Source organism: Cupressus sempervirens, chromosome 6 (genome assembly GCF_028749045.1).
Source record: "Cupressus sempervirens isolate cs-2001-9-10 chromosome 6, ASM2874904v1, whole genome shotgun sequence".
Classification (NCBI taxonomy): Eukaryota; Viridiplantae; Streptophyta; class Pinopsida; order Cupressales; family Cupressaceae; genus Cupressus; species Cupressus sempervirens.
The window spans coordinates 694,954,285-694,981,805 of record NC_143123.1 but is presented as its reverse complement, the minus strand read 5'-3'; the positions used below and the strand labels follow the sequence as shown (position 1 = coordinate 694,981,805).

Below are 27,521 nucleotides of genomic sequence, written 5' to 3'. Positions count from 1 at the left end.
GCATTCCTATGCCCCTCCTTGGTCTCAGCCTTCCCAACTATTTTTAGCATATTCCTTATACAAATTACAATGTCATAACTTGCCATATTTGACCACCCTGATTCATCCCCCTTCAACATTCAAAGGATGCTCCATAATAAGTCTACTCACCTAGCATAATGTTGATCAAGATTCCAAGGTAAGCTCACATACCATAGAATCATTATATGTAATTTCTTCATAATGAACTTACACATGCCATAAGGTGCTGACACAGTCAAACGATGACACCTATATCTTTACAAAATCATATAATTGTCTTGTGTTGTGTTCTTCCGTTATCTTTAATTCTCACTGCAACATCCACTCAAGGTCCCAAACTAAGTTATACTTCTGACGTCAACCTCCCAGCACCATGTGGACAGTCTGCTGTATCTTTCTGAGCATGAAATAGTTCTATTATAGCCGAATAAATGTCTCAGAATTCACCTACAACCTTACCCAATATTCCCAACAGCAGACTACTCAATCAAAGATAAATTCATACATGGATTAAAGGACACAATAAACAAGCCAAATTAATACCTCCAATGCAGTTTCAGCATTAACTAGTACCCAAGAAGCAAGTGCAGCCAATCATAGGCTAAATTCAAATGCCATTTATCCCTCAAATTGTACCCTAAAACTGAAAAGAACCAACTTCTAGACCTTATATGCCCTTCACCAACTCCCAAGAAACTTTGGAAAGGCAGTGGTTACAGTAAAATGTCCCCCCTAAAATCACATGTCCAGCAAGCAAGACTAGATGTCCTGTACCAATAGTACGGCCTCTACAGAAATCAATCCAGCTGCTAAAATAATGAATAAACCTCCTCATTCTGGTCACTGCGCTGAGGATTGAGCTCCAAAAACACTCTAAACCCACCCCCACAAGCAATAGTGAAGTTAATGGCTGCTCTGACTCCAAGGTACGGCCTAACTGAAAACTCAATCAAAGAACTTGGGAAAACCACCAAAATCTCCAAAATACTACCTAAAAAACAATTGCATAAACCTTTCAATCAGAAAACTACAAATGTCTTTCTTCATCTCCGAAATTCCCAAGATTGACAGCTCTGCAAAAATGCTAGTTTTTCCCAAATGGCATTCATCCAGCTACGATGTATCTTTCACCCCCAAAATAGTGTCCTTTGATGAAGGTTTCCATCCTCAGTCAACTTCTGGAAGAACTCTGTTTTCACTCTGACATCTCAATATGTGTGCAACTCTGAATTATCCAAATGAGAGCAAAAGTCCTTCTATAGAGTTAGAGAAGAAAAGTGGGAATTAAAATTTTAATAAGTCATTTTGCCCTCAAAGGCCCTTTTGCAATTTTAAAAACCTTATTTCTAAGTCATCTTTTCCCCTAAATGTCCACTTCATGGTACATGCGTTGCTTTATTAAATTAAAACGAAGTAAATATCATGAAGTTGCACTTTAGGGAAAAAATATTTGTTAGAAATGGAAAAAGAAATCTGTAAATAAGCAATACCAGGAAAGAATCTAAGTGAGTAAATGCATGAAAAGATATTACCATAAAATAGGAGAGAGAAAGCTTCAAGCTCCAATACCATGAGACAAGATATTTGGAAAGGGGAAAGCAAAGAAAACCCCTTTTGACATTATGAATGAGGCATGAAAAGCCTAAGAAGGAAGAGAGAGAGAGAGAGAGAGCAATGGCTCATACAATATTTGAGAAGAGGAAGAAACCTCATTGTTAAATGAGAGAGGAGGGTCATCTCTTAAATAGAGATGAGAGAGAGGAGTTAGAATGTAACTCCCATGTCTATGAATGCCACCATTCATAAGTGTGTGAGGCCAAGTGTGAGATTCCTCTTAAGGAGGAATAATCTAAATTACAAATTACAATAAATATTTGTCCTCACATATTTCACTAGAGGACAAAATAAGATGTAGTGGAAAAAGGACAAAAAAGAAATATATTAGGATACCTTGGCTTATATCCTAATATATTATAACAATAAATAAAGGAGGTCTAACCTTGGTTTATAAACATACCAAGGAAAGATTACAACTTCTAACACCCCCCTTTAATCTTTACTTGGGGTAATTACATCAAAGGGTATTAAACCCATAATTTACAAAAATCTGAAACTTAATCTTCAATATGAAGTAATTTGATTGTCTTCAAGCCATATGGTACATTTGCAGATCCAAGAGAAGTACATGAGTCCTTTGAATGTGGAAGCATAGACACATCTTCATATGTGGAAAACTGAGAAGGTTCCTTGATGGATCACCTGAAAAAAAGAACAAGACAACTATCCACAAGTAGAATTACATTGAATTGTCCAGTTAGTAAAAAAATGAAGTTATAATAATTTAATCAAGGAGGAACTAAGGGAGATGAGAATAAATGAATGTGTTCACCAACATGCAATGGAGTTAACATGATATGCTCAAAATGATCATAATATGGGTCAAAATGACCAATCTTTATGCAATAAATCTCTCATGAAAGAAATATACTAATGCACAAATGACCACAGACAAGGCCAACTAATGAAACCTGCATCAACATTGCATCAATCTCATGGATATAGACAGTCCACTTAATGAATCATCTCACTGCAAGCTAATGGGGGCGTCCCTCCATAACATGCATGACTCATGAGCTAAGCAATAATGTATGCAGATCATTATCACATTAATATATGAAAATAACATAAAAGAGAGACATGCTGATCAAATTAGAATTATCATGATTTGTTAGGATAATCAAAAGAATGGATTATGAGGATAGAACAACATATTGCCTTCAAATTGGATCAAATTATCTGAATTTGGAGGGGAAAACTCCAATAATAACATCCTCTTCATTGAGGAGCAAAAATGGAACAATATGGAGGGAAACTCCATAAATATCAACCTTTCAAAGTGGAACCAATAGAACCAAATGGAGGGAAACTCCATAAAGATATTATCCTATCAAAGTGGAATAGATAGGATCCAATGGAGGGAAACTCCATATAAAATGAGTGCATACCAATATAGGATGGAGGGATACTCCATGGGCCAAATAAGGAAACTATGTATCAGTTATACTGAGGGGACCTACATAGTTAACCTTGAAAAAATATTAAGCTCCCTATGCAACTCAAAAAAAAATATCATATAAATCATGTAGATCAATGGTATAAAACCATAAAGTGCCAACACGGGCATAGAACGATACTATAAAAGCATAAAAGTGCAACTATGGGCACATAGATCATTAGAACATAGTAAATTCAAATCATTAAATAATGAAGGCAATAGTGTAAGATAACTCATAAACCTGAATAATTGAGATAAATAAGAAGTATAATAAGTATAAATTATTAGATATCAGTAAAAATCTCCATGCAAGGTGAACACAAGTGAGTAGAGAAAAAGGATGGGCCCACCAATAAAACAAGAATCCTCCTGAATTATTATAAATGAGGATATTTACTTCTCAAAAAAAATTATCCTTAAACTTCTCCTTTTTTAACTTAAAACCACGTAAAGGAGAAAGAGAGATTTAAAATAAAATATTGCACTTGTCTGACAATGAATGATAAAATGTCAGAAATTGATTGACAAAAGGCAAAGATAAAAGCAATGAATGATTTCATGCCAAAAATAGGTTGACAAGAGGCAATAATAAAAGTAAATGATGCCTCTGTCAAGAGCTAAAAAAAGAAAAAGAATCTTGCATGAGAAGACAAGAAAATGTTACTAGGAATAGTAGAGATATGTAAAGAAAAAGAATCTTGCATGAAAAGACAAGAAAATGTTACTAGGAATAGTAGAGATATGTTATAGCAGACTGACAAAAGGTGAGAGAGCAGCAATCAGTCTGATTCTGCTTTTAAAATTCTCACCATAACAAGCAATCATCTTAAAAAAAGGAACCTGAAAATAAAAGACCAGCAACTGCAGATTGAGGGAAAAAAAAATATGAAGCTATACCAGCTAGGACTCCGGTTATAATTTCGGACATTGCATGTTTGAATCCACTTTTCACAAAATTTGGTTCGGAGCAATGCTCTTTGACGAGTAGCTCTGCACATAATAAAAGGGAAAAAGACATAAGGAAATAAGCAAAAAACCAGGACTCCAACTGGTAGAAGTATCAGCGCCCTCTACATCTTGACACGGCCGTCAAACATCTTCATGCAAATACTAGAAACAGACAAAGACTCTACGGCCCTGTGGACAAAGGCATCCACAAGCAAACTCCAAACCCCTTGACAAAGATAAACTTGCTCTGCCATGAGGCCGGCAGCGAGTTTGGAACCCGCGACCTCCATGCACAAACCCTGGAACCACTCGAGAACCTGGATTAACGGCAGTCAACTCCGTTGCGCTTCTTGTACCTCCAAGGCGCTGACTCCAAGTCAAAAGACGAAGCCAAGCCTCAGAAAACCAGAAAATTGACAGAAAGCTTCTTCGCCATGATTAAAGCCGCAACTCGCACCTCAGAATGCGAAAAGGGGCTCAAAATTCGTCAAATTTCATCGGGATTCGAACCAGAAACTTCCTCAGATGCCTAACAAACGCTAATCTGCACGCAGAGCGAGCTAGATCTCTAATGGATTCCTTGGTAATGCTCGAGCTCGGGTCTTGTAGCCGTCACCTGCAGTGGAGCTCGGGTAACGCGCGACCCATTCACCTGCAGTGGGACAATTAATATCTGCTTGAGAAAGAGCGCCACATCCCTTAAGCTCCAATATTGTCATTTGACTGGCTCTAATCTCAAGCTTACTCAAGTAGGGGCATATCCCAAGGTTAAGAGACAGAAGACCGACAGGAAAGAATGATGCTTGCTGCAGATGATCACATCCATCTAGACAAACTTTCTGGAGCAGTGGGCATGCTAGTTGAACGCTAGTCACTCCACGACAACCAGTGAGAGAAAGAGTATGCAAGGATGTGCTAGTCAGCCTCACATTTGAAAGAGACTCACAACTATCAAGAATAAGGGTAACAAGCATTGGACAGCCACCACCCACACTGAAGACTTCGAATATTGAATTTGTCAATGACTCACACTCACTCAAGTCAACCTCAATAATAGGTTGTAAATTTGTCAAAAATGTATACGACAAATCCAGCAAAGTCAAGTTTTTGAGTCTCTGTAAAGCCAAAAGCCCCTCTGGTCCAATTGACCCTCAGCAGATTCAGGAGATGGAATCGCTTTTCAAAGAGTGCCATCATCCAGATGAGAAGCAAAGGCAGCTTTTGAGTAAGCAAATGGGTCTTGCCCCCTGCTAGATTAAGTTCTGATTCTAGAATCAGAGAACCCAGATGAAATCTCAGCACGAGCGACATGAAAACTCTCTACTCATGCAGGATAACGAAACGCTTCGGTTGGAGAACATGGCAATCTAAGAAGCCATGAGAATTTTTTTTTAAAATTCTGCAATGACAAATGCCATCCTCATACAAAAAAAGAAGGGAGGATAGGCAAGACAGATATCAAAAGAGCACAGAGTTTCTAAAGGCAAGCCTTCCAAAGGGGGTTAGATGAAAACTAATAGAAAATAAGAAGTAACCTGCACAAATTATAGCAAACAGAAGTTAATCAGGTTTGGCGGTAAACCAGCCAAACTCAAAAAAAATTCAATTTCTTCCATCTTAAGAAGATTAAAGAAGAAATTAGTGAAATCTCTCTCAAGAGTCTCCTTCGAATCGTACCTTCATGCAAACACTCAAAACCAAGATTAAACTGCTCTGATACCATGTTAGAAATGGAAAAAGAAATCTGTAAATAAGCAATACCAGGAAAGAATCTAAGTGAGTAAATGCATGAAAAGATATTACCATAAAATGGGAGAGAGAAAGCTTCAAGCTCCAACACCATGAGACAAGATATTTGGAAAGGGGAAAGCAAAGAAAACCCCTGGTGACATTATGAATGAGGCATGAAAAGCCTAAGAAGGAAGAGAGAGAGAGAGAGAGAGAGAGAGAGAGGGAGCAATGGCTCATACAATATTTGAGAAGAGGAAGAAACCTCATTGTTAAATGAGAGAGGAGGGTCATCTCTTAAATAGAGATGAGAGAGAGGAGTTAGAATGTAACTCCCATGTCTATGAATGCCACCATTCATAAGTGTGTGAGGCCAAGTGTGAGATTCCTCTTAAGGAGGAATAATCTAAATTACAAATTACAATAAATATTTGTCCTCACATATTTCACTAAAAGACAAAATAAGATGTAGTGGAAAAAGGACAAAAAAGAAATATATTAGGATACCTTGGCTTATATCCTAATATATTATAACAATAAATAAAGGAGGTCTAACCTTGGTTTATAAACATACCAAGGAAAGATTACAACTTCTAACAATATTAAAAAACAATATTAAAAAAATCTAACCACTCAGTGAAAAGCATCACCAAGGCACTGAAAACTGAAACTAATCACGCCAAGACACAACCGATGCTAAAGAATGATGTGGAGCGCCAAACAAGCAATTACTAAAAATAGCAATGTCCTCCAAGTGCAAAAATTATAGAGAACAGACCAAAAGGCCAAAAATGCTACAAAGAGCATTGCCACCAACTAGAACAGCAACTGAACACCCACATTATTGATGGAAGCCAAGAAAGCAGATTCTGAATCTCCAAGAACGTTGGATCCCTAACAAGTAACAACCGCCAATTAGTCTACAAGAACCCAAGTTTAGGCAATTGAGAATCACCTATGCTCCACGGGGACGCGTCCCCTGCCTCTGTACCCTAGTACCCGTACCGGGTACGAAACGGGGACGCGGGTACGGATTTTGGACGTACCCTGCGACGTCCCTTTTTGAGGGGAAAGGGGACGGTCCCCGAAACGCAAAAAAAAATTTCGTAGGAAACTTGGGTACGGATTTCCGTACCGGGGACGGCGTTCCCGTCCCTCGCCCGTACCCTTTTGCCCACGCCGTCCCCTATTTTCCAGCCGGCCATGGGTGAGTTAAAAAGTTAAAAAAAATGGTTTTTAAAAAAAAAAATTTAATCTTTTCTATTCCGCCTAGGGCCCACATGGATGTTAAGTTGTTAACCCTAATGTGTCTTCTTAAATAGTTAAAGTTGGAGCTCATTGCTCATTTGGAGTTGTTTGCAAGTTGGGAAGAGGAAGAGGAAAACATTGAACATTCAACAACAACAAAAGAGGAGTGTGTTTTGGAGGTGGAAGAGAAAGTTTTGCCTTCATTTCTACTTCATTCTAGGTATGTTTTTTATTTTCTTTTTGTTTGATTCAAACTTCATTGTTGTTTGTTGTCATTTTTCATTTTTTTCAATGACATAAAGAGGGCATGTTAATGGAACATTGAAATATTTTTTTTTTCTATAACTTGCAGCAGTATACTATAAATCATTGTAAAATCCAAAGGCAAAAACATGAGCAGCAGTGAGAGTGAGGGAAGTAGTGATAGCATGGAAGTTGCCATGCAAGAAACTCAAGTGTCACAATTACAAAGACCAAGAAAAAGACCTAGGGCAGCCATTGATGAGCCTAATGTAGATGTCCCTATGCCTAATCCATTTGAGTGCCCTTCCAAAGCCTTAAAACAATATGCCAAAGGCCCATTCAACCCTAAGAAACCTCTCCTACAATTTGCCACAAAAGTAGACAAGAATAAGAAGAAAAATTCGGGGGGTAGTAGGGAATGGGAGTGTCATTTATGTAAGAAGCATTATTTTGGGAGCTACACAAGAGTGTATTGCCATCTTTTATGGATAGGTGGGCAAGGGGTGAAAGGTTGCAAAAAAATTACGGAGGAAGAAAAACTTGAGGCCAATAGGTTGTATGTGGAGGGGGAGTTATTGAAATCCGGGGGTCCTATGAGTAGCACACCCACACCCTCATTGACTCCCACTAGCACTGTTAGTAAAGGGAAGGGAAAGGCCAAGACTAAGAGAGATACCAATGTGGCTGATTTATTTAACATACAAGCAAAAGATAGAGCTGAAGAGTCCATTGGCAGATTTCTTGTTGCTCATGGCATACCATACCATGTTTCTCGTTCCTCATTCTATAAACAAATGTGCAAAGATATTTATGCTGCTGGTCCCTCATTTGTACCACCAGGAGAGACTAAATTACGCACCACTATCCTTGACAAAGAGTACTCAAAAGTAAACATTTTGATGGAGGATATGAGGCAAACATGGATGAGTGATGGATGTTCTATTATCATGGATGGTTGGACCGATATCAAACATCGGCCACTCATCAATCTTATTGTCACTAGTACAGCAGGGGCCTATTTTCTTAGAGCCATTGATTGTTCGGGAAAAAAGAAGGATGCATCCTTCCAATTTCAGATTTTGAAGGATGCTATAGAAGAGGTAGGGACTTCAAATGTTGTGCAAGTAGTCACTGATTCAGCCCGTGTGTGTAAATCAGCTGGATTGATAATAGAGAGCACCTATAGACACATTTTTTGGACCCCATGTTGTGTACATGCATTGAATAACACCTTGAAGGACTTTGGGAAAATTGATTGGATAAAGACTATGGTGTTTGAGGCTAGAGACGTGCAAATGTTTATTTGCAATCATCACACATCTCTTGCATTATTTAGGACATTTTCCAAAAAAGAATTCCTCAAGCCTGTGGAGACTCGATATGCTAGCTACTTCATTTTGTTGGAGAGGATGCTTGAGGTCCAAGAGGCCTTACAATCCATGGTGGTCAATGCAGAGTGGAATAGATGGCATGAATCAAGCACCCCAGATGGAAGACTTGTCAAACGAAGAATCCTAGATGAACATTGGTGGACCACAATGAGGTAAGAAACTTAAGAATTGGTGGATATCATAATTGTTATTATTGCTGATTTAATAAAAAAAAAAAATTGATTTAAGCACTTGCTGATTTTTTTAACATATTATGTTTCTCACTTGCAATTTTCTTTCATTTGCAGATACATTTGCTCCTTCATTGACCCTATTGTGCAGGTCATTAGATATGCTGATACTGACTCTCCTAGCCTTGGAGAGATTTATGAGACTTTTGATAGCATGCTTGGGCAGATCAAGCAAGCTGTTAAAGATAAGGAACCTACTTTGGAGTTCTACGAGGAGCATCTTAAGCCCATTGTAATGAAAAGGTGGAACACTATGAACAACCCACTTCATATGGCAGCCTATGCAGTCAATCCAAAATGGTATGCACCAAGGCCTGGGAGAGTGCTTCCATCTAATGATGAGGAGGTGAGTTTAATTTATTAAAGAATTCTGATTTTATAATACATTTTTAAATATTTTATTTTATTTGTAAAGTTTATAAACTCTAAGTTCTCACTTCTTAATTTTTGTTTGTTCAATATAGGTGAAGGACGGCTTCTTCAAGGCCCTTTCAAAAATGTATAGTGCAGAGGATGCTGCAAAAATTCGAGGGCAATGGCTTGACTTTGCCAATCTTCGTGGTCCAACATTTGGTAGACCAGAGGCGAGGACTGATAGAGCTACATTAGCTCAAAAGGACCCGATTGGATGGTGGACATGGCATGGTAGAGATGCACCTGAGCTGAAAGCCCTTGCCACCCGTCTTCTCTCACAGGTTGCGAGTTCCTCTGCTGCAGAGAGGAATTGGTCTACATATAGCTTCATTCAATCGGTCAAGAGGAACAACCTTACCTCTAGACGATCAGAGAAGCTTGTGGCTGTTCATAGTGTATTGCGACTACAGGAGCGACAAAGTCTTGAGTATCGACAGACTCCAGCACTACGTTGGGATGTTAATCCTGAGGATGCATTGCAGATTGATGAGGATAACACACCCCCAGGGCTGCTTGGAGTTCCATTGGATGAGGACCCTCTGCCTACCCCTGCCAGTGATTCAGAGGATGAGATTGATGATGATCTTGATTTAGATAGAGATTTAGATTCCTAGAGGACAGCCATATATTTGGCTTTCTGCTTTTCAGATACTCAGATACATTATTGCTTTTGATTATTATGGAGTTGGACATCTCATTTACACTTCTAGTATTTACTTTCATTGTGTCATTTTGATTTTCATTTCATGCATGATGATGATAGATTGATACTTGGAGCCTTTGGGCATTTTTGCTAATTGTATGCGATATTCGGATATATCATCATATCATATTCTCATTTTGATTCTAATCTTAATAGTTTTCAATTTCCATGTATTCTATGGTGAATGGTTTATCAATGTTATGATTTATCATTGTTATGGTATGCATATCAGAAATATATCTCTAAAGAAGTCTAATTCTCCATATATAAAAAATTTAAAATTCCCTATATTTTATAGCCGTCCCCTGAGGTCCCGTCCCCTAAATTTTGGCTTCGACCCGTACCCGTACCGGAAACACGTTCCCGTCCCCTAAAACGTCCCCGTCCCGGAAACTCCGTGGAGCATAGAGAATCACCAATTGACTAGGTCCTATTGATGTGTGTTTTATGACCTTCACCAACAACAGAATAAAATACCAAGGCATCTTATCCTCTTCTGAGCAAAATCCCGTGTATGCTAAAGATTGTGGAAGATCATACAGGTGACTCCAAGATTCTTTATTGTCAAGTCTTGACTTGTGGATAAGCTCAATGGTTGATTTGATATGCTGGTATCACAAATGAACTTAAGTTTGAATTGTTCTTCACCTCTGCTGGCAAGAACTCCTCCATTGGATATTACAGTCTTGTGATGCTGCTTCTTTAAATGACCCAACTGAAAAGTATTGTAATAAAAGAGAAAAGGATTAGAAGGATCTAAATCTACTCCTAAGGGCAGCAATGTCAATGGATAGTGGTCCAGTGGAGAAACTCCCAATAGCCAAGCTTTGCTTCGCCAAGATCAACTAGAACTCCGCAAGAACTGGTGCAATCTTCTAAGGCCTATGCAAAGAATTTTCATATCACAGTGAACACCATCATAATGAACAATGCACATTTAATGATAGAAGTTAAGCATCCATAAGAAAGGGGGCTCAAGCTAACTTTACACAACAGCTTACAATCAAAAAAACTACGAAAAGTATGAGCCAAGGAAATTCATCTAACACAATTACATTTCTCCATAAAAAACAAAGCACTTTATTTAACAAAGATACTCCAAGTGAGGGAATAATGAAACCACGCAAGCACCAAAACACATCGAGTTATCACCTTGAAACCAAAGTTGCATGGATACGGATACAGATACAGATACAAATACAAATATGAGTACATATGGAAACAGATACAAATACGGGTACAATTTCAGATATGGATACACCATTTTTTTAAGACCCTCAATTGGATACAGATGGATATGACATTTATAAAATTAAAAAAATACACATATATTTAACACAATTTTCTAGGTTGTTACAAGGTATTTCATTACTTCAAAAGCAATGCAGACATAATTGCTACATACATTATCAGTTGATTTAAATTTTTATGATATTCAAAATACGATAGAGTTACTTTAGAAAACAACCTAAAAAAAGGCAAGTTGACACAAAAACACATTTCATTTGCCTTCCTCATTTGGTGTAGCTTTGCTTACAATAACTTAAAAAAGTTGCATATTAAAGTTCATTTTAAATTAAGGATTTTTGGGTACACGTGAGTAGGGAATCTGATGTTTTATCCATGCCATATTGTATCCATATCTAATACAGACACACATACTAGGATACACACACTCAAGGAAGGACTTTTCAGCTACTCTGCTTGAAACCACCAAAGAAAACCTTATTATCTTGGTCGCTCTTAGCAACAATCTCAAAATTTACTTATTTACAAATGAGAAGTAAGGCCTTTATATAGGCCTCAAATTACATGGAGTGGCCTGAATTGAAACAAAGCTGATGGCCTAAATTATGCTACCTCAACCCTAATTAGGGTTGGGGCAAGAAGAGAGAATCTATGGTTAATAAAAGGGCTGGCACAAACTAATCAAACGTAAGTCACTCTCTCAATGGGGGTGACAAATGCCCACTGCGCGTTAAATGCCCTATTTTACTTGAATAGATTATTCTTGATTTCCTTCCTTAAATGTAGTGAATTTTGACTAAGAGACCTTTGATTAATTGGTGGAGATGATTGGGTGCCACGTTAGCATGCTAGGTGCCATGTCGGCTCAAGTCTTTCTAATTGTATCATTTTCCAACCCAGATCCAACTTTGATTACTTCTTTTGAAATTATCTACCTTTGATCATTTCATTCCATGTACCTACTTGGGAATTCATCTTCTTGAGTAGATTGGACCTTCTAACTCTTAATCTTGGGGGTCTAGAAGAAATTCAAGATGTACCTAAACTTTGATCTTGGGAGTCTGAAACCTTGGATGCCTTAAGCTGAATCATTTGAAAACTAGAACTAGAATTCTAGGACTTAAATGTCTTTTTTGATTATCTAGAATGAGAATTCTTCCTCCTCTTTTTTCTTAAAAGCTCGAGCCTTCTCTCTTTCCACATTCTCTTTCTCTCTCTTCAAATTTCACACCTTCCTCTTCTCATGATTTAATACTTTGTCACGCCTTTCTTATATTTTCCAAGAATTCCCTTTTTGGCACTTATCTTCATCAATATTTCTCAATCCATGGGCACACACTTGAAGAGGGTGAAATTTTAGGTTTGGAGAGGGAATTTCCACACTAAGTCGAATTCCATCTATTCCTTGCAATTGCTTACTTGAGCATACATGAGCTAGGAGAACTTTTCCCATACTTGGCCATTTTTTTCAACTTTCCTTGTTCTCTTCAAATTGGGCGCATATTAGAGATAAAGGAAAAAAATTCCAGCACAGCCATTTTTTCATATTTCCTTCTTCTCTTCAACTTAGCTATACCAGACATGGAGAAAAAATTTTCCAACACTTCACCATTTTTTCATCTTTCCTTTTTCTTGAATGCATTTTGGCACTTTGAAGGAATTTCTTCAACTCAAGGAAATTCCTTGACTTAGTGGAATTTCATCTCCTTTCCTTTTCATGATATTTTTCAAAGGCATTCTTTAAAACTAACCATTTTTCTAATGTTTTTCATGCCTTTCCTCTTTTGGCTATTTTAGGGATGTTTCCAAACTTAACCATTTTTTTATTGATTGCCTTGCTTGCTCATTCCTCTAGATATAGAACTGGATTCCTTTCTGTCTCTTTATCAAACTAAGCTCACATGTTGCCAAAATAGACCTACCAAAAATAGACTTTCTAAAAATAGTAGTGGTTCCAAAATAAGGCCAATTTGGAATGTCATGAAATTTATTAAAAAGGGAGCTTCCAAAAATAGTAAGTTCATCAAAACACTCAATATTTCACCAAAATGTCTTTCTGAAAGATTCTTCCTGTCCATCCCAAGACAAATTTTGAATTTTCCATGCCATTTGAATGGTTGGGCACAATTTTGGGGTGGAGGATTTTTCCTTTGAAGAACTCCATACACATGGAGAATTTTGTCACTTAGGTGTCGTTCCTTCGATATCATGGAATTTTCCTTGACTTAGCCATTTTTGTCATCTTCATACCCATTTTGATCCATATTTGACCAGTACCCTCACTTTCAATGTTGGCCGTTTTCAAGTTTGTCACTAATTCATTTTCACCAACATGTTCCTCGGATCCACACCTAACCAACAATTAGCCATTTTCTTGCATTGCCTTATTATCCCTTTCCTCCAGACTTGGTCACTTTTCACCATATTTAAATTGCACTCTGGGACAGGGAGACAACAAAACGGTGGGACAAGTTTCCAAGACAATTGGACAGAGGGGCCTTAATTTGGGGACGACAAGGGAATAGTGGCAAGGGCCAGGTTCTTGTATATACTATACATATGGTACTTAAAATGATAGTTATGAAAAGATATATTGCAATATAAGATATAAGATATAAAAGAGTATAAACTTGAACATTGCATTGAATTGGAACATTAAACATAATAATCGAATCAGCAGATAATCAACACTAAACACCCGCCCCCCCCCCATCCTCAACAGAGATGGTAGATTCTGGTGGTGCTGCTAGGGATGGGGGGGCAGAGTCCCAAAGTCCCTAGTGCATCCCCGTCTCTAAGATGTGGAGCAAAACGGGGGGGATGCATCTCTTTATTGCTATGCTTTTCACATTACTTTCATTAACTTAGCCATTTTCTTTGGCCTCGTGGAATTTATGCCAATGGGACCTAGTGCAAGACTTTGTACTACGAGCACAATTCAATGTCACTCCTGGATTGGTGCTCATGGGTGCATATGAGGTCTAAAGGGGTTTTTTGCTTTGGGCAATATTGCTTGGCTCTAGTGGATTTGCACTCTTAGGTGCATTTTAGCCCAAGTAGAGGATTTCATGTGTTGGGCGCCAATTCAAGTGTGGAGGATTTCTTCCTGTGGGTGCAAATCTATGCCTATGATGGACTTTCTTCATGGCTCATTTTGAATTGTCATTTTCGCTCATTGATTTGGTGATTGATGCATTATTGATTGACATGTTGAATCTAGAACTAGATGTCTTTTCTAATATTTTCCCTTTATGTGTTTCTAGTGCCTTTTCACTTTTCCTTACATATTGCCTTTTTAGAGTTTGTTATTTTTTGACCAATTGCTTGACTTGTTCAACTTTTCAAATATAGAACTAGATACCATTTGTAACATGCTAAAATCTCCCACTTCTAAATAATCAATTAATTATAAACAAAATAAGCAATATCTTTCTTATTCACATGAAACAATTATAACTACTCTACATTCAAATGAAAGGGATCAACAGCTATAACAGAATAATTGAATCCTAGTACATAGAAAGAGAGCAACTAATCCAACAATATTAATGCACTAACATATCTTCAACTGAAAATGGAATACATAAAACTAAAGTACCCGTTTAAAAGAAGATAACTTGAGTGCAGATCATATCCCTGTCTTGTGCAAGTCTTGGGATCTAGTGGAGAGGAGAAGCATTTTGAGGAGCTTAACCTCCCAACCGCAGACTCTTAAGTATCCCCACTCAATCTCAACTAAGAAAGGCCCTTCCTACCCAGGATTAGGCATGGGACACCCCTATCCTGCCACTGAGCATCCTGGTGTTAGAGTGTCGGCTAGGCAGCCAGCTAGGCTATGGAGTCCTTCCCATCAACCCATCTATCCAAATGCTAGCAACTTTGGCCTCTTGTGATCATAGCAGCAAGCATGCCACAAAACCTAACCTAGCCAGAGATTTAAATGGACAATATGCACTTGATCACCCACCGCTCAACTAAACAACAATAATAGTACGACTTGATCACCATGAGCTAACTCGGTCTACAATACTTGTTAAGTTCATTAACTGTTTGTTTTAAATTCTGATGTCTTCCTTTTATCTTGCAAGTATAACTACTTATTCATATACTATCAGCCCACACTCTTCATCTCAACATTGTTGTTCACCCTTGATGAATCTCAGTATGGCTGTCTATATCCTTAAACAATCAGTGTTTATCACAATCAATTACTTTCTGCCCATCCTCAGCTTATGACAGATATTTACATAATGATTTCATGTTAATTATTATCAATTTCCTTAACTCAATGAGAGTGCTTCCTCTTATCTCAGAGGCATATTAAGGATGCCCCTATATAAGTATTGCACAGGGTTAGAGATCCTTCCAATTCTGATTTTAGTTCTGAAAGAACAATCATAACAGTATGCAATAACTAACTGTGATCCTTATGCAAGCTTTATGCTATAAACTTATACAAACAAGGCATTCGTTTTAAAGCTAGTTTGTCTAGCTCTATCTGATACATAACAATATTTCTTTCTGAATTTCAAACTAGAACTTTCAGAGCCTTTTAATATAACAGAATGGCATGAAAAGCTTAGAAAGAATGCATGACCAGACAGAGGGTGCAGAGGTATTGTCACCCTCAAGTGTGAATGAAAGTTGGATTGCCTGATATGGTTCCTTGCTTGTAGCTTCTAGCAACACTCATACAAAAGATTTGTTGTCAAGGAGCACACTAAATATGCAAGAAATCAGAAGTGCAACCCACGGCACTGTAGGTGCAATCTCAGAATAAGCCAATGAGGTATGAATGTTAATAACAATAAGCTCACAGCACCAAATGTGCAATTTGCAGCAAGCTTATGAAGTATGAAAATGTTATTATAACTACGTGCACAACATTGTATGAACAAAGTCCCAACAAAGTAATATGAATGCTATTGCGGATATGGAGAACAGAAGTATGAAGTCTGCAGAGAAAGAAATCGCAAAAGGTAGCATATGCGAACGCCCCTACTGATATATATGAATCGCAAAAGAATGAGATTGTTTTCTTGTTCTTGTGAGCATGCTCGATTACGAGCAAGATAAGGAAGGTGGCAATGTTATGAGTTACCTTCAAGAGCCTCTAAAGAGGCTGATAGCTCATGTAGCTATTTTCAAAAAGAAAGAAAAAAAAAAATTTTGAAAAAAAAGGTAAAAATTATTCAATCAGAACCAAAGTAATACAAAAAAGCCTCAGACCCAACAAAACCAAAAACAACTACCACAACAATTAAATCCTATCTTGTTCCACTAATTGCTCCAAAGTCCCAAGATAGTCAGCAGGAAGCCTATCCTTTCCTGCAATATCCCAACCAACTCCATTCTCCGATGCCCATTTTGCCAAAGCATCAGCCACTCCATTCCATTCCCTAAGAATATGATGAAAAGAGATTCAATCCACATGATTACTCAAACACAAAATCTCTCTAATAATAGAGGCTAACTACCAGTTAACATCATCCACGCTCTAGTTATTTATCATATCCACAACAGGCTAAGAATCTGGCTCACGTATAATCTTCTTCCATCCCAAAGAGCATCCCCACTCAATAGCCGACTTAATAGCAAGGGCTTTCATCAGATTATTAGAGTACTCACCTTTGTAGACAGAGAAAAGAAAGATAACTTCACCATCCTTACCTCTGCCTAAGCCCACAATACCTGCCTGCCCAAGATACCCACGGGAGGAGCCATCAGAATTAATTTTTAGGATACCAGTCGGAGGCAGTCTCCACCTCCCAACTCTACAAACCTTTCTCTTGAGCAACTGAGATCTCTTACCACCTGTGCAACCAATTCCCTTGTCCACCAATCCCAAATTCCTTACTGTACTATAATCTTCAAGTTCAACATGTTCAATCATATCACACTTGGTATATATAGTTTCTTAAAGTTTGCTCAAAATCATATGCCACAACTTAGTGACTCCCAAAATTGAGTTGCAAAAATCCTGCAATTCCACTCCAACCAAAGATTCCATATAATGAAAGTAGGTCCAATAACCCATGCCACCTGAAGCAAAGTGGTTTTCATAGGGGGTCTACTAAGGTTTTACAAAATTCAATGAGAGACGTGGCATGGATGCAGCCATGACGCCACACCTCCCAATACTTGTGCCAGATTTCTCTAGAAAGGGGCAAAGAAAATATAAGTGGGATACACTCTCCCCATCCTGCATTCAAAGGGAACAAAGAGAAGGCCCTTGAAATCCTCTCTTTTGAAGGTTATCCCAAGTAAGACATTTCTTTTGAGCTACCAACTATAAGAAAAAATTACACTTAAGCCAAGAAAAATTATTCCAAACATTCTTCCACTAGGGAACTTCTGCTAATCCATGTCATTGTTTATCCAGCCAAGCATAACCTTGGGCAACACTGAACTTTCCTTTAGGACTCGGACCCCAAACAAGGATATCTTTGTCTCTAGTAGATCTACAGAGCCTACCCAAGAGGAGGTTAGCAAGTTCAGCCCAAATCTCCATGGAACCACCTAAAGGCCATTCCAACAGGTCACATCCACTAATCCACACCTTTTGACAGTCTTAAAGTGTGCCACCTTAGTCCACCCTGCTTCCATAAAAATATGACAGAGAGGCTGAAAATGGGGATAACTGGAGAGAATGGACGGATGGCCATCCCAGGAATCCTACCAGAACAAAGCACATGATCCCCCATTACATATCCAGGAAAGGCCATACTTAATAAGATGTGTGTTGTGATGTGGAGCCTAATCAGACTCGGAGGTTTATTTAGCGTGGTTTTCTCCCCATATTATTTATACGAGGGTTTGCGAGCAGTGCCCCCAAGATGGGGTCAAGGGTTAGCACCCTTGTAGGGTCCCAAGTGCGCTCCCTGTCGCAGTACAAAGTGGTGTCGAGGGGCAACGACCCCGTGAGGGTTTTTGGAGGCAATGCCCTCAAAGCCAAAAAAGCCCTTATATTGTAAAAGGCGTCGACCACTATTTTTCTATTATTCTAGCCCTAATTTTGTAAGCGGCAAAAAGCTTGTATAAAAAAGGGCTTAGGGTTAGGGATTTTCATAATGTGTGATGTGAAAATTGGTTCTTGCAACGGTATTCAACTACAAGGGATTACAGATTGTAATCAGGTTGTAATCACTGGATAATAATAATATTAGACTTGTTGTTGGTGGACGTAGCCTAGGGATTGGGTGAATCGCGTTAAATCTTGGCGTCTTGTGTTCTCTTTTATGCGATCTACTATTTTCTAGTACTGGTTATATTTGCATGTAACTGTTATTTCTATCTGAGGTTAATCCTAACAATGTGCTCCATTTTTTAGAGTATCCCAAATAAAAGAACCTTTCCCAACTAGAGCAAGTCTTAGGATATCTTGAAAATCCACTCCAGGAAAGTACTTTTGGGCAAGAATCTTGGCCCAATTCCAATCCTAGTTATTGCACCACCTCCAGTATAACTTAGCAGCCAGAGCCTTGATAGCAAGAGCCATACACTTGAGACCCAGACCCCTAGCAAACTTTGGCAAGCAAACTATTTCCCAATTGACTAAGCTCCACTTTGAAGAGAGAAGGTTACCTAACCAAAGAAATTGTTGAGACAAAGCATCAAATTCTTTCATAATACCAATAGGGGGAGTCTGCACAAAACATCTGTAGATGGGATCACTATCTTAAGGAGAATTACTCTCCCAACAAAAGAGAGCCACCTAAAGTCCAGTGGCTAACCCTACTTCGGAATTTATCCAAAAGGTCCTACCAATAGTCCTTTAGTTGAGCTCCCAGAGCTAAGGGGACTCCAAGGTATATCAATATAGAGAGATGATCTAAAATCTGAGAATCCTAGCAATCCTATGCTAGATAGGTTGTAGAGTATTAAAGAAATAAATGGAGGACTTACCTTAGTTGATTTTCTGCCCAAAAGCTTTCAAATAGTTGTTTAAAATCCTTCTAAAATTTCTTGCCTCATCGATTGTAGCCAATCCCATCAATCCAGTGTCGTCCATGAATTGGAGGTTAGAGTATGTTGGGAGATTATTATTCCATTTCCACCCATGGATGAGCCCTTGTTCAGCCTAAAATTTATTAAATCTGCCCAAGCCCTCAGCCATAATGATAAAGAAATATAGAGACAGAGGATCCCCTTGCCGGAGTCCTCGAGAAGCAAAAAATAGCTCCATAGGTTCTCCATTAATAAGTACAGAAAAGGAAGGAGAAGTCACACAGTTGAGAATCCAATCAACCCATTCCACATCAAAACCAAATGCTAGAAGCATTCTACTCAAGAAATCCCAGCTAACCCGATCATATGCTTTTGCCAAATCCAGCTTGATAAACATGGCCTTTTCCTTGGAGGTGGCCATATAGTAGATAGCCTCTGATGCAATTACAACCCCATCAAGGATCTGTCTACTGCCAACAAAGCCTCCCTACTCCTCAGAGATTAAAGTACCCAAAAAAGGCTTCAGCCTTTCAGCAATTAATTTGGTGATAATTTTGTAAGTAACATTACACAAAGCAATAGGCCTGAATTGATCCAAACTATTGGCCCTGTCAATCTTGGGTATGAGAGCCAAGAAGGAAGCATTCAAAGACTTGAGCATTTGTTTGTTCTTATGGGATTCCTGGACCACTTCTAGAAGTTCAAATTTAATAATCTCCCAAAATTCTTGGAAAAATTCAATGGGAAAACCATCAGGGTCAGGGGCCTTTCCTTTCTTCATACCAAACACCACTTTCTCCAGCTCACCTAGATTCCTATTCATTTCATTAGAAACAAGGTGGGGAAGGCAATCTAAAATGGTCCTTACCTCCAACATTGGAATGGGTTCCTCCCTAGAGAAAAGTTGGGAGAAATATTTGATGGCCTCTAGAGAAATATCCTCCTTGGAAGAGAGTTGTGCTCCAGTAACTGAGGCGAGAGAGGAGATAGAATTACCAAGCCTGCAAGCTTTAACTATGTTATGGAAAAAAGTTGTGTTCCTGCCTCCCTCTTGAAGCCAATCCACCTGAGACTTTTGCTTCCAAAAGATTTCTTCCCGAAGCTCCCATTCCTCTAACTCCCTTAGTGTTGAGGACTCGGCAGTAATTAAATCCACAGTCATTTCTTGGTCCTGAATCTGGCGAGTGACATTGTCTAGCCTAGACTGAGCCGACATCTTTTGGTCCTGCAGATTCCCAAAACATTGTTCCACCTTTTAAGCCTAAATTTCACATGTTGAAGCCTCTTCTCAAAAGTGAACATGACAGTACCATGAGAAGGCCTACCCTCATGCCACCATACTGTCATAAGATCTTGTAAAGAGTGATCTCTTAACCACATCAACCGAAATTTGAAAGACGGATTTTTAGCAGCGTTGAAGGGAGTAATAGAAAGCTTAATAGGCCAATGATCAAAGCTTCTCCAATCAAGAACTTCCGATCTGGTAGACCATCTAGCATCCATCCAATAACAAGAAACTAAGAACCTATCCAGCCTTTCAGAGATAGCCTCAGTCCCGCTCCTTCTGTTATTCTAGGTGAAAGTACCATTGCCAGGTTTAATATCAATGAGATTCAAGAAACCAATGTTATCCCTAAGCATATTCGAGGAAGGGCCCAACCAAGCTACCCCGCCTCTCTTTTCATCTAAACTAGTTATAGCATTAAAATCTCCAATCACAATCCAAGGGAGGAAAGGATCTAAGGAACAAACAAGGGTGATGCGAGACCACATAAGAGATTTACCCACCAAATCATTAAGTGCATAAATATTAGAAAGCATGCACCTTTCTCCAATCTCAAAGTGAGAGACAATCAAAGAGATAGAGGACCTACTCGAAATTCACCACAAAGGTGTCACCATCCTTGAATTCCAGAGACAGGCAATTCCACCAAAGCTACCTTGAGCACCCACTCCTTGCCAGCTACCATGGGGCCACAACTTTGGCACGCAGCTAGCCAAACCATCAATTGTAAACTTGGTTTCCTGAATGAAAACAATCTCTGGAGATTGAGACTCAATTAATCTATGAACAGCCTTTTGTCTAGGGATGTTCAACCCCCTCACATTCCAAGAGAGAATAATCATTCGGGGGGTTGAGAGAAGTGGGAATCAATGGGCTTCACAAACCCTAACTCCACCAATGTCTCCCCCATCATCTTAACCTTCTCATGGTCAATCTTCCTTTCGCTCTTGGATGGCTTCTTTGAGGACCCTTTTTTAAAAGGCTTCTTCTATAATCCTAATGTGGGTGCAGCTCTGGTACCTTTTGTGCTATCTATCATCCCCTTTTGGGCAAGGAGAGTAGAAGCTGAGTTATTTAAATTGCCCCCAAGTTGTGTCCCCCCATGAACACAACAATCCTTCTCCTGAGGTGGCTCATCCATATGAATTTGTTTACCTTGTTTCTCTTCTGGTACCTAGGCTAGATTCCTTACCTCCTCATCCTAGGTCCCCTGTTGAGGCCCACCCCCTGAGGTCAGTTCAACTGGTATGCCTTCCTCCTGCATCAATTCATCTAGAACATTAAACCTACTATAAGTGTCATCATTATGTTTGTCCATCCAAGTTCTCTTCTTCCCTTTTCTCTTATTTCGGGGCTTAACTAGGACAAATCCCTCCTTGTCTGCAGATCCCTCAATCAAAGGGACCTTACCCTTATCTTCCTTAGGGGCAGATACAACAGAACCCAATGATTGAGAAAATTTATTTCGAGGGCACTTACATTGTAAGTCCCCATATTCATGACATATCCTGTGTCTAAAAAGGTAGGGTTTCATAGTTCAACTATTGAACCCATGAGGTAGGGCCCAAGCAAATTTCCATAGAGTTTGGCAGCGGACTATTAAGATCTACCTCAACACAAATCCGTGCATAAGAGATTACTTTATGATCTTGAGTCTGTGTAGCTAAACCTACAGGTTTCCCAAGCAATAGCAAAATTAAGTGAAGAATATCCTCTCTCCAAAATTCCAGAGGGAGCCTTGGCAAACGAACCCACACTGGTACCGAAGAGGGGATCTCAACAGAATTAAATCCTATGTGCCAGGGTTTGATGAAGAGACCCACCTGGTTAAAGAAATATGGACCACCTTCAAACACCTTATTCCTGTCTATCATATTCGGAAAAATTATCAAAAAATAGTTATTAGCAGCCAGGAAAATCTCCATGTCCCCTTCAGAATTTCAAATCTGATGCACCCATGATTCCAACACAGGAAGAGAAAGACGGAGACCCAAAAACTTACAAATGAGCGCATGCTTGCTCCAACATTCGACATCATTTGAAATCTACTCAGGTTGAATAACCAAAACTAGTCAATCATCTAATCTCTCCGGACACCCACTCACCTTTTTGATTTGAATCATACCCTTCGAAGAAGAAGCATCAACCCCAGTTGGGTGATTATCAGCCTGGCCCTTGGCACCCTTTTGCATCAACAAAGAGGATTCATCCATCTCCATATCAGTAGGTAAAGTCTAAGAAGAGGGGACCTCCGATTATCCCATAACAAAAGCCCGAAGAAGTTCTTAACCTTCGGTCAAAAACTATCCACCATGCACAGCCAAAACGCAAAGGCCGCACACCCAGGACTAGCCCCAACCATCACCTAACCATAAGCTCCCCACCGATGGCAGCAAAAACGGCCCCCGTAGTCGCCTCTAACTCCCTCCTCACACGCCAACTACCAACCGCAATTGGAAGGCAAAGGACCTGATAGTAGAGGACGCCGACAAGAAATGAGAGCTAAGGCATGCTCACCCTAGCCTCGCCCCAAACGCAACGCTCAGCTCCCATCGTTTCAATTACAAGCAACTATCAAAAGAAAGAAAATATTAAATAGGCCTCCGGAAAACAAAAATAAAGAGAGTCAATGACATGAAATATTATCAAAACATTGCCAAAGGTTGGAAATAATAATTCCACTCTCAAAGTGTTAATATAAGGATACCATCCTATATCTACATGTACTCATATATGCATGTACATAGGTATATGTATATATACACGATATTCTAAGCATACATCACTTGGGTATACATCTTATTTTAAGTGGGTGTATACGCTCATGTATGCCTCATTTGAATTACGCATATATACATATACATATACATATACATATATATATATATATATACACCTACTAGTATATATGGGTTACCATGGCATCATTATATTAAGATATATTAGTTATCACAAGAAGCTCTGAAGTTCATACCAAAATATAAAGGTAACAATTTTGTTCCATTTTATTATTTTATCAACTTATTAAATACATAGACCAATTTAGCTCCTAGTCCAGTTTTTCTCTTGACCAAGGTGGTTTAGGACCCATACTTGTTGGCTCGATGATAGGTGGTGCCCTCATGCCCTTTCCTTTTATGGCAATGCTTCCCCCCTTCATCGTGTTCTTGCAAAAGAAATTTACCATGGTAATAAAATATTTCTCAGCGTTTGATCAAATCAAAATTGCTATAACAAGTATTCATATTAGCTATCCATTTTAAATTCATATATCATAACGATTAACCATTATTCCGAATCCCATGAATTATAACGAACAACCAACACTTCCATTTCTCATGAACCATAATGATTAACCAAATTAACTCACTTCACATGAAGTTCTCGATGGCTATAAGAATATTATATTTTTTAGCAAAAATAGAGATGTAACACCATTTTTCCTCTTCCTCAACTAGTGTTCGTCTAACTTGCCAAAAACAAATTAAGGCAAATTGGGACACAGTGAAAGTAGAAATAGTAAGTACCTCCAAACTCAAAATAACGCCATTCCAAGACTAAGCTTACTAGAAGTAGAAATTTCAAAAAAGAGCAAGTATGTCAAAACATTCAAATTTTCAATAGCAATCTTTCTAAAACACTTTTCACTGACAAACACACAATCTCCATTCTAGGAGCTAACAAAAATAGAGATGTAACACCATTTTTCCTCTTCCTCAACTAATGCTCATCTAACTTGCCAAAAATAAATTAAGGCAAATTGGGACACAGTGAAACTAGAAATAGTAAGTACTTCCAAACTCAAAATAAGGCCATTCCAAGACAGTGATAAGCTTACTAAAAGTAGACATACTAAAAGTAGAAATTTCAAAAAAGAGCAAGTATGTCAAAACATTAAAATTTTCAATAGCAATCTTTCTAGAACACTTTTCACTGACAAACACACAATTTCCATTCTAGGAGCTAGGTGGACAGTACTTTTCTTCTAGACTTAACCAATTTCACTAATCATCATTTGACACGCAGGGAATCTTAGTCTTAGGGGACTGAGCTAAGAGCTGCCAAGAACAAAAGCAAAAAAGACAAGGCCTACAACAAAACAAGAAGGTCCCCATTGCAATGGGACGATGTGTGAAAAGGTCACAAGTCCGAGAAGGGGGCATTACATCAATGACAAACAGTCTTCAAGTGAGAATCATCATCCAAATACAACTTCCCACTACCAAATTCTTCAGAATTTGTGAGCCAACCCCAATGTGAGACCATTATAAGGAACTTATAAAATTTTTAAATTAAGATTATAGAGTAAGATTAACATTTTAAATTAATTATTAATATTTTGTTTAAATTAGGAACTTATAAAATTATAAAACATATTATCAACTAATTAAATAATGTGACTTTGGCATATAATTAATTGAAGTAACTAATAATGATAAAAGTGTGGAAACTGTTGTAACTGATTCTAATTATAATATTAGCCTCGGTACAGGAAATAATATGCCCACAAATATTTATTTTTTAATGTTTTGAGAGCTTTCTCAAATTCATATTCTCAAGATTGGAGCCAAGAACACTATATTCATCAATGTAAGACCTGATCTAAATGGACTTGGAAGATTCCGCCAGAGTCTTCAATTAGGCTTTAATGGAGATTTTCCAATGGTCAGGGAATTAGAGATTGACAAGCTGTTTTATAGATATTTGTAAAACAGGGTCTTTGTCCAGTTTAATGCAAAAAATGATCATCTCTCTGATTTCCAGTATATTGTTCATGTTGTCAATGCTTGCTATGGCTGGTTGCTCACATTAAACATGTCAGGTTGATACTTTACTTTACTTGGTTATTCATAGCTAAGTTATTGGGTTGTGAATATATGAAATCATACGGTGAAACGGAATACTTGATTTCCTATCCAACCCCATCGTGCAAGTTATCTGGACCTGTACGAAATGACCTAACAAACATCTTGGGTCATCTTAGTAGCAGAATTGCATTAGAATTGTGAATTTGACAAATGAAGGTACCCAAATGAATAACTTCAACAACATTTATTGATCTCTAAGAAATTTGACATTATCCAACTATCCATTTCAACTTCCAAGGGCAAGAGTCACTACCAAGCATAGTGATCTTCAATACTCACCACGAAATCTAATTTATTATTTTTTGTGAGTCCTCTAATATCTTAAAGTTATATAGTTGCTGAATTCAGAGCATGTAAGCAGAGGTCATATAAGTTGGTAGGTTGTGAATATATGAAATCATACGGTGAAACAATATACTTGATTTCCTATGCAACCCCATCGTGCAAGTTATCTGGACCTGTATGAAATGACCTAACAAACATCTTGGTAGCAAATTGAATTGGAATTGTGAACTTGACAAATGGAGGTACCCAAACGAATAACTTCAACGACATTTATTGATCTCTAAGAAATTTGACATTATCCAACTATCCATTTCAACTTCCGAGGGCAAGAGTCACTACCAAGCATAGTGATCTTCAATACTCACCACGAAACCTAATTTATTATTTTTGGTAAGTCCGCTAATATTTTGAAGTTATATAGTTGCTGAATTCAGAGCATGTAAGCAGAGGTCATACCTCTCTCTTACAGAATTTGTCCATTTTTTAATGCTCTAGAAATCATTTGTTCAGCTATTTAGTTATTGGCGATCCTATATTGCTCAGTTTTGTTTAATTGTGGCTTATAATAAATCAAGTCCCTAAACTAGCATATTGCCTCTTAGCTAACAGTTAAATTTTGATCAGTACAGCGAGAGCATCTCTAAGAAATTTAAAACAATTGCAAGCAATGTTTATTAAAAAGTAAGCAGGTCAAGCCTACATTTTGAAAGCAGTGACTTCTTGCTTTTAGACAAATCAAGCTGAAACTTATAAGGTGGTCATACTAATTATATAGTGTGAGATAGCACCTTCCTTCTATGGTCAAAATTTATATTTCACCTTGCCGATGTATCTTCATGTTCTGAGCAAAATCCTAGGAGGTGGCATTCTGTATTAATAGGCAAAAATTGTTATTCCATCTCATGCTTTGCATGCTAAAATATAAGAAGCAACAAAAAATGTGTTGTTACATTTGACTTCCAAGCAAATGCTCTTGAGCAGATTTTGAATAACATTTTTCAAAATACAATCAACACTCCTGTTACATCCCAATTTTTGACCTAGCTTGAAATATAGCTGTTGAGGTTCACATGAGGTCAGTTGGCAGTTTAATTTGATATTTAGTCGTTATGATTTCAAGTGAAGATGATATGTTAGTTGATCGTTAATCGTGAATTCATGGAATTAAGATGAAAGGTTAATTGTTATAATTATTTATGAATAAATAATTTTACTAAGAAATTCCTTTTATAATTATTTATGAATAAATAATTTATTTACTAAGAAATTCCTTGCAGGAAGCATGTCAAAGGGGTGGAACCATTGTCAGAAAAGAATTAGGCGGGGCATCACCATCACTGGGTAGACAGGTAGAGGACCTAGCAATTTGAAATAGGATACATCTATGGAACTGCATGAGTTATTTAAATAAATAATTTAATTAAAATAATTGAGTTAAAATATAAAATGTATCTTAAAGGATTTTAATATATCTTTCATCATATTACTTTAATTAATATTTATAAACATGCATATAATATATAAATGATTCAGCACCATTATAATTTAATAAAATGAATGTTTATATGAACCTATAAGATTGTAATAATGTTAATAATTTAATAACGTTTGGATCATAACTCTATTTTATTATTCCTCGCTTTAAGCCAATTAGCACTTGGTTTGGAATCAATTTAATATTTGGCATTTGGAACTATTTTATAATCTTTTTTCCTCTTCTCCTTTATGTTTTTAATCAATTTATTACTTGGGGATCTAAGTTGAATTTATGATTGGAATTTGTAAGGTTTATTGTAACGGATGGAAGCCATAGAGTTGAGCTCTTGTTATTTATTAATTAAGTGATGTTTCTTATTAGTTTTTAATAATTAAAAATAACTTTTTTAAAACCTTTTATCTTCTTTTCT

The 27,521-nt window shown here is 37.9% G+C and overlaps 2 protein-coding genes across 3 annotated transcripts in view; one reads left to right on the top strand and one right to left on the bottom strand.

The window, feature by feature from the left end:
* Positions 1-27,521, bottom strand: part of LOC149554103 (ubiquitin carboxyl-terminal hydrolase 2-like) — a 51,245-nt gene that overhangs the window by 10,058 nt on the left and 13,666 nt on the right. The window lies entirely within an intron of this gene.
* On the top strand, positions 6,712-10,154 carry LOC149554104 (uncharacterized). Its single transcript, XM_089789430.1, has 4 exons — positions 6,712-7,220; positions 7,353-8,786; positions 8,922-9,210; positions 9,329-10,154. Exons 2-4 carry the CDS (start codon positions 7,393-7,395, stop codon positions 9,890-9,892), a joined length of 2,247 nt encoding a protein of 748 aa, XP_089645556.1. The 5' UTR covers positions 6,712-7,220; positions 7,353-7,392; the 3' UTR covers positions 9,893-10,154.